This window comes from Drosophila virilis, chromosome X (assembly GCF_030788295.1).
Source record: "Drosophila virilis strain 15010-1051.87 chromosome X, Dvir_AGI_RSII-ME, whole genome shotgun sequence".
Classification (NCBI taxonomy): Eukaryota; Metazoa; Arthropoda; class Insecta; order Diptera; family Drosophilidae; genus Drosophila; species Drosophila virilis.
Window position 1 is genome coordinate 22129614 of NC_091543.1, and position 9156 is coordinate 22138769.

Genomic DNA, 9156 nt, shown 5'->3' on the forward strand with positions numbered 1-9156 from the left:
CATTATATCGTTATGAATTGTTGTTGTTGCTGCTGCTGTTGTGTATTTTATCCATTGAATGGAAAGCTCGTCCTTTTGATGCAAATATTATTTGTTGTGTTTTTTTTTTTTTTTTGTTTTGGTTTTTGTCCTTTGGCATTTTCAGGTAAGCCTTGGCTTTGTTCTTTGTCTTGAGCAGTTCAGGTTTTCGGTTTTGAATTTCATCATAATGCGCATCTTAATTGGTTTCCGAGGCAAAGTTGCGAAAACCTTGACAGAGCTGTACCTACCCATCAAGTAAGTATATGGCTAGGGTAAAGTCTCCAGCAAAGTATGTATATGCCGTGAGCGTGTATCGTTTGATCATCAGCTCACCTACTTACAACTGACAACTAGCAACACATTTGTCGCACTGAAAATGCTTTTCGAAATTTCAAGCAATAAGTGGAAACGTCTCCCAGTCCCATTTCGAATACAAAATGGTTTTGTCTAACCCAAACGAGTTCAAATGTGCCGAGACATCGGCGACATTTGCGCGACAACATCAAAGCGTCGCACTTGGCTACTTGGTTACTTATACTTATTTATGTGCTAAGTATACTGAATATACCGAATATATGTGCATAGTTCAATTTCGATCTGAATCACCAGTGGTTGCCTTGGGATGACGACAAAAGTTACTCGGGCATTGGTGCTTAAAGCATTCTTAAAATTCTCAACTGGTTTAGGTCCAGGCCTAGCCAAGTAATTGAATCGTCTGGCAGAGAGTAATCGTTCCCTTATAGACCTAAAAAAGCCAAGTCCGTATCCATGTTTGTCTTTCAGCTGTAGACTTATGTCGTGGTCGGTATCATATTGCTATATCGTAGAGCTGCAGTATGAAAAGGTTTTATTACTTCTACTCTAAAATCAATTAGTTACCCATCAATATTTTCGAATAAATTTGGTTTTAAATTAGCGGCATTATTTATAATCAAAATAATTATTGAAGACCTGATCACACGTGCCAGCTGTCTAACAAAATATTCGTATGCTTATCAAAGCAAATTCGGGAACTTTTTTTTCTTTTTTTAACCGAGACTAGGGGCGGTGCCCTACAATCAGACTTGAGCAATGTGTTAGATATTGATATTCCCTGGTACTGTAACTAGTATGTTAGATAGTTTGCAGAGGCTCGTCTTGAAAGATCTGCGCATTATATCTACACTCTGGCCACTAGACGATTCCAAAACAAGTTTGGAAAAAGTGAAACAAAAATTTTAATGTGACACTCATGGCGATTTAACTAATTTAATTAATGCGTTTTTTTTTATGCCCATAACGATTATTATTATCATTTTGTGTGTTTTTTTTTTTTTTTTGTTGTTGCGATATTTTAGTTGTAGATTCATTTAGCACATATATAGATACATATATAGACTACATATGCAGATGGGTTGGTGTGTATGTTTGTATCGACAGCGAGAACATTTTATGGGCTGCCGCTTTTGAAAAAAATTCATGATATTTATTGTTCGTCTCCGTCTCGTAGCTGGCAACTGCTTGAATATTATGGCATCATCTCATGATGATATCAAACTAACTGACAAACTCGTTTTCTAACTGTCGCCTAATGACGCTCCATTGGCCCGTGCGACTTTCATGCATATATTTAGTGAATCGTTTAGTGAATAGCTTGGTGCCACCGTCGCATCGCAGCGGGCAGGCAACAGGTGCAGACAGGTGCCCAGCCTCAGGTGAGTCGCAAGCCGAATTAGAGGCCTCAGCCTGAGCATAGGGCACGGGTGATCGCGCGGCTGAGGCTAATGCCTTCGATCAGGTTGGCCGTCTCTATGCTAATTCTGGTTGCGGCAAATCAAATAAACATTCAAATATGAATTAGCTTAATCAATGCAAATGGTTCGCACTAATTTAGCAGTTTCCTTTATCGTTTCATGTTTCATGTTTCGTGTTTGGTGTTTCGTGTTTGCTGTGACGTGTTCTGCGTTTCGCATTATGTGCAAAAACTGTTTCAATTTCGCGATCGCAGCTTGTTTCAACTTGGTTTCTAGCTTGACTTCCTTGTTTGTCGGCACGTTGCATTCCGCAAATAAATATGAATGCATATGTGAATGCTCAAACACACTTATTGTTAAGTAGCATGTGGGCATCTGCTCGTTAACATGCCACTCATAATGACTCCAGCCGCAGAGTCAACGGAAATGTTTGGCCAAATCGCCATTGCCACAATTAACAAGTTCTTATTGCCTGACTTGACGCTTATGCTAATTGAAAGTGCACTCAAACTCGGCGTCGGGCACGGCCACGGGTACGGGCACGGGCACGGGCACGGGGACAGGGGACGTTGACCCCTCTTTTAGCAACTGCCACCCCCTGAGGTACCACCATCATGCCAGACATGCCCAGCGAGTGTTTTTGATGGCTGCAACTGTTTAATGCCATCTTCAGGGTATCTTTACCACAGTCGTATTCGAGGGATATACTGAATATAAAATACATGTTTGCATGTACATTTATCTTTGGGTGTATATAATGACAATAACATTAACTATATAATATAAATATAGAACAAAAAGGAGCAGTACTTGAACCTGAGCCTGTAACCTTGCATAGATATACTGTGCCATGCACAGCCTGCTCATGGCAAAGAATTCCTCAGTTCATGCCAAATTCTTAATTGATATCTCAAGAAATATAAAAATGTTAAGCCAAGAGCTAATTTTTTGAAAGATCCTATAGCGAGATGATATAGGGTTTCGATCCGTAGACTCCAACAAAGTGGCTGCACCAAAAACTGGTTCTATGCGTGAATTATTCAAGTTTATTTAACAAATATTATTGTAAATGTCTTTAGATAAATGCTTGGGGTAAAATAAACTATTTCCATTCGTAACATAAACGTATTTAGAAAATATAAACGTAAACTTAAGTAAATACAAAATTAATAGCGATTTTCTAAAATAGCAACGAAATTTTTCGAGTGTACCCCAAAGAATCTTATAATCCCAATCTTCGGATTATGATATTCTCTTAATTTTCGCAACACTCATTCAATTCAATTGTTTAGTCATCTCTGAAAGCAATCGTGCAACAGTGGGGCAAGCGTTCTTGGCACGAAAACCGTTACGTTTCATTTACTCATTTATAATCTATTTACATGAATGTACGTATGTATGCATGTAAATATGTGTCAATGTGTGTATCTGCATATTGCTGTCATAGTGTGGCAAAGTTCCGCGAAATGTGACTCATTCTGGCCGCATTGCTGTAGTATATTAACGCCGTCGCATTGCTCTACTCGCAGTATACGCTCCCACGCTAAATGGAACTACATATACATACATATGTGCATGTATGCATATGTACATACATGCACACATACTTATCAATACATATGTATAAATGTGACTCAGACGACGAAACACACAGCTGTATGCACATTTGCAGTTACAGTGGAACATGCCTAGCTCGACCCATCATTTGCCACATAAAACAATTCTCATTTGTATATTAGTATGATTTATTATTTAAATAAAAAGAGAATGGATCTCCGACACGTTTAAATCTTTAAAATTATCATTGTCTGTCGTATTCGATTGTCTTTTTGTATTTTATTAATTATTTGCACAAGAAATTCTGGCGCGTATAATTCACATTTTTCGTTAATACTCTTCAGCAGATTAATACAGTCGATAAGTTTGATAGCGTAATAAACTGTTGATTATCTTGGAGTTTTTTTCACTTTCAGGTGACTAGGCCAGGCTTGGCCTACAGCTAACCAAATATGGTAAGACAAATTTTTTAAATATATTTTTCGGGTTATGACTTGCTTATGAATAATGTGAGCAAAACAATTTTAACGCAATTAAAAATTTTAAAACAAAAAAATAACCTCTAAGATCACGCGTACATATTTTTGGATCGCCTTAATGAAGTCCGACTGTAGACTGTAGTTTTTGCAAATGTACATATGCACATGTATGCAGACAGATACAAATATGTACATACATGCATATGTATGCATATGCATGTAAAAAACGTGTTATTGACAGTGTTGTGGCTGCATTGATCGCCATGTTCAATGCGCCATTATTGATATTTGGGGCTTGCAATAGCAAGAGGAAGAATGAAAAGTATGATCGGTAACAAAAAACGGCAGCAGCAGCAACAACAACAACAACAACAACAACAATTGCAAAACTGTGATTTCCTCCTCCGTGTTTATGCTTACAAAATATTTAAACGAATAACGCCTTTCGCGGTAATTTAAGGCATTTGTGTACACAAGTATTTTGTTAAGATTCGTAAACAAATCACGTACAACAACAAACCGCAGCAAACATTGCGGCGCAGCCAACAGCATCGCCTGGCGCTGCAAAAATCAATGCCAATCGCGAAGCTTTTTGAATGGCGCGCAGCAACGTACTCACACACACACATATATATGCGCATGCAGAGACTCAACAGGCTTACATGCGTGCATACATGCATACGCTTGTATTGATGTGCTCCGACGCTGCGTTTCTGGTTGCGTCGGCGTTCTTCGACTGCGAACGTTTCCTTTTCTTGCAGATATTTTACTTTGTCGTTAAGCTGGTGACCCATATGCAGATATACATACGTAAATAGATATGTGTGAGTAGCTGCATATATATGTATGTACATATATGTACAGTACAGATAACATGCGTAGATAAATAAGAGCGTGTATGCATACTATGCATAAACTTTACACCTAAGCAACTTTTTATTGTTGTTTTTCCATAGAGTATTCAATCTTCGCCTTCGCATTTATTAGCCGTATTCATGCCAATGCGCTTTGCAGTGTGTTTGCGTCCGTCCGTCTGACGTTCACGCAGTCTGCCGTCATCCATCGGTCCACTTTGCATGCATGTGCAAATGCTCGACGCGTCATCGCTGTCCGCTTCTCTGTTTTCGTCTCGCCATTTACTACTCATTGTTTCTCTTCTGCGTTTGCTTGTCGCTGTTGCTGTTTTTTTCTTTTCTTTTGCTTTTATTTGTATTTACTCTTGTAGAGAGTATTTTAATTTTGCTATGCAACTTGTAACGCAAACAAGGAGACATCTCCTGCCCCATAACATAAAAATAAACTTGATCAGTTTCCGCGGCCTAGTCGATAAGGACAAATATGTCTATGCATAATAGTCTTCTAGTTTCTGAAGCAGGTCAGTTCTTATGTAACACAATGTTATTGATTAATAGTTTTTTCTTAATTTCTTTAGGGTCCCTATATATGAGCAACATATCATCGAGCTTTATTGGAAGAATCTATCGAAAGAGCGTTTTTTCGTTGCTAAATTTTCTGCTTATCAATTTAAGTTAACCAAACCTAAAACTTAAGGAACCTATCTATTGCCTGGACACTTCTTATTAGCAGCAAACTTAACGTCCACAAGGGTATTTAGTCTTCGGCTTGCTGAAAATAGCCGTTCTTTCTTGTTTTTAATAAAACACGCAAACAGCGCCAATGCCGGCCGGCATTTTTAACCGACTGCGACTGAAGCTCAGTCTGTCGGCGGCTGGCAATGCCGGGGCACCGGCAAACGGCGATTGACTCACAATAAAGACTTCGCAGGTTTTTGAACTTGCACAAGGTACACACACACACACACACACACACACACACAAATACACACAGCATTAACATTGACTCGAGCAACAACGTCTGCGCCGGCGCATTGGCGTGCAGTTTGCGCCCGTTCGCTTTTTGTTGTTTTCTTCTGTATGTTCCCTTTTATTTTGTTTTCGTTTCTTGAATTTGTACGTCTGTTGGTTTTTTCTTTCTCTTGCCAGTTGTTGATTTCTTTTTTGTTGTTTTACCTTCTTTGTTGTGCATTTTTGAAATGCTTTTGCGATTACTTCTTTCGCTAGCTTTAATTTTTTGTTATCTTTTCCGATGCCATATTTTCTCTGCCATGTTAACGTTGTCGCCGCTGCCGCTGCTCTGCTCTGCTTTGCAGAGCTGCTGCTCTGTCGCAGCGCAGTCGCATCGTACGCTGCTATAGTAGGGCTCGGAGTCACACAACTTGTCGATGGCCTCTTAACTACAAAATGGATTTGGTTTTTTGCGCAAACGCCGCAGCCGGCGTATGCAAAGGCGAATTGGTGGCTGGCTGCGGTGAGGACTGAAGTCGAATTGGAGCCGTATCTGAGGACCTGTGTCGCAACGTGAGCACATCATAAAAACGTGCCTAAAAAGCACACAAACTGATCTGCCAATTAATTAAAATGCATAAATTATTGCCGCCGCTCCTTTCCGCACATTTGTTTTCGTTTTTTATGGCGCCGTTTCATTAGTTCAATGTGTTCCTGTTAGTTCACAATGTTGGCGCTGCCGGCGCCCAAAAGCAGGCAACGAAACTTGCGTGTCCCATCAATGCAAGCAGTGCACTGCGCATGTGTGTGTGTGCGTGTGTTAGCATGTGTGAGTGCGCGTGCGTTAAGGGCTGCCAACTTTTTTACACAGGGAAAATACGTTATCATTTACCCTCTATTCAAAAATGACTTACAAGAGTTGATTTAAACAAAAATTAATCGCTAATATGCAATCAAATAACTTACACATGTTACAAGGATTGCAATGTTTCACCTTCGAATGGTTCGAATGGTTACGTTTATACATAAAGTAAAGGGCTCCTACTCCTAATTATGCCCGAAACCCACTTTTTCAACTCCACTTGTCTTATTGTACCTCCTGATTCCTACCAAGCGAAATACTCTGAAAGAAGAATATAGTTGTGTAGCTTTTGGGGTGTTTACAATGATGGGATATTTACATTAAAGGAGTTAAAGACAAAGCCTTATAGGGTAAGGGAGGGTAATTAGTTATCAATTGTGAATGAAAATATAATAATAACAGTGGGAATAATCTGTGTTTTTATTGATATAATTTTAATAGGGAATTTAATGTTTTTAGCTAAATGAAAAGAATTCGTTCCTTTTGCCCACTTGACACAATTTATATGAAGGAAAATCGATGTGAACAGTTTGTTTGTTGATTGGGCCAAAAAAAGTGGGATGAGGCCGTTGAATGAATAAGGCGTACCCGCAGTAAAGAACAGCGGTAAGATGAAGGATGTTAACAAATTTATTTATAATGGATTTGCAATCAATGGTAACTATTTGTCAAATTTAAAGATGTTGCTGCTGATCTTTCTATTAAAATGTTGAAGCCAAATGATACGCAGAGCTTATCTATACCATACACTTTTGGCAGCAGCAATCATAGTTTGTGGGCAATAAACCATTTTTGACTAACAGTTAAATTAGCACTTATCGATTGCCAGCTCGTCGTCAACTCGTCGGCTAGACGTTAGCATAATTGCATGCAAATTTGAACGAGTTAAGAGTATAGAAAAAGGAATTGAAGTTGCAAACGTATATGAGCTTGGCTAGACCAGACATACAGGGTATCTATTGACTCTGCACTCCCGTACGCTTCGTTGTTCCTTTCACACCAAGTCATAGGTATGCAACAGACAGAAGAACAGGACCATGACTTCATGTGCAAAACAAATATATATATATATATATTCTTGATCAGAGCTGGCGAGTCGTCTGGGCCATGTTTGTCCGGCTGTTTGTATTTAAAGCGATGTGGTTCCGAACCGGTCCTGCGTCCGGGCATCGGCATCGGTAATTCCTGCTCAATGGCTCATCGTTGCTGTAAATTTGCCTTAAATTGTTGCCGCTTTGTCGGCTGCCTCTGTGGTGTGTCCCCGAAGTAGCACACACACACATACACACACGCACGCACGCAAAACACTTAATTTTTGACAAAACAATTAATGTTTATTTTTGCATTTTAATTTGCCAACATTAATTGCATGTTTATTGAGCCGCCGGTTGAGCCATTGTTGAGCCAATGAACCGCACGCGTTAGCCTTGAGCCGCCGAAACAAAAGATTAAAGATGCTGTCAGATGTTTTGGGCTGGGGGCGTGCTGTCTGGCTGGCTGTTTAGGATTTGGTCGTCAGGGTCATGGCCATTAGCACAATGAAGGCGGAATTGGCCAGCAGATTGAAGTGGACACCCAGACCCTCCCAGTAGTAGTCGAACATGACAGAGCCGTAACGTGCAGCGAACGCAATTGCCGCCATTCCGCCGTAGACGTTGCTCGACTGGTTGACACCCAGGAAGAGCAGCGACACCACATTGCCGAGCAGCGTCAGATCCTTGAGCGTAACGGTTGAGTTATCCTCGATGTCACGCCATTTGGACACCACATCAAAGGCCAGCGGCACCAAAAAGCAGCCATGCGCCATGGCCAAATGCGGACTCGACGATTTCAGATACAGCTCAATGTTGGTCAATGGCAGCGGCACCAGCTCCATAATCCCGGACGTTATCTGGCGCAGCCGATTGCACTCATCGTCATCATTGTTCGCCGCCCGCACCACCCCCAGCAGCCCATGGACCAGACTCACTGCCGCCGCCGCATATCCGTAGGGCGTTTGCGTTGGCTGCAGCGTGTACATCGCATATCCGGAGCTAACCACCAGCAAACTGTTGAACAGCGCATCCATGAATAGCATCTTCTTGTCCAGCCAAAGCCGAGATTATTCCGATCCACGTCCCGATCCCAAATGCCAGATCCCAGATCCCAGATCCCACTGCTGTTGCACCTCTCGATTGCCTCTGCTGATGTTGTGTGCCTCTCAGTGCGGCAGATCCTGCATTCTTCCTTCGATTATGATGATGCACTGGCGACTGAACACTGGCCTCTGGCGATTGGCGACTGCACCTCTTAACTTCAGCTTTTGGCGGCAGTTGGTTCGGTTTCTCGAAGTTCCTTAATTCCTCTGGCATTCACTTCTGTCTCCTCTGCAGTTTTTTTTTTTTTTTTTGTGTGTACTTGGACTGTTCGGTGAACGAGCACGGCAAATTTTGTGTTATTGAAAATGTTTCAGCCACATGTTTGACTGTTGTGACAGCTTTGGCGACGCTTCATTTCTGTTGGCCCCCAATCACACATTGTTCATCTCTTTTAACTAAATCCAAATTCCTTTTTTGGTATTCTGTATTCCAAAGACCTATCTATTCAATGAAAATTATTATATCGATTCGTATAAGTATGTGTGTATACCCGCAAGTACAGGTTGACTGGCCGTGAGTGCCCGACTTGTGGATACCCAATGCCAAGCATATTCGTTCTTA

The 9156-nt window shown here is 40.9% G+C and overlaps 1 protein-coding gene across 1 annotated transcript; it reads right to left on the reverse strand.

The window, feature by feature from the left end:
- Positions 1-7769: 7769 nt before the first annotated feature.
- Positions 7770-8933, reverse strand: LOC6631930 (uncharacterized). Its single transcript, XM_002055442.4, has one exon. It carries the CDS (start codon positions 8532-8534, stop codon positions 7959-7961), a length of 576 nt encoding a protein of 191 aa, XP_002055478.1. The 5' UTR covers positions 8535-8933; the 3' UTR covers positions 7770-7958.
- Positions 8934-9156: the final 223 nt, after the last annotated feature.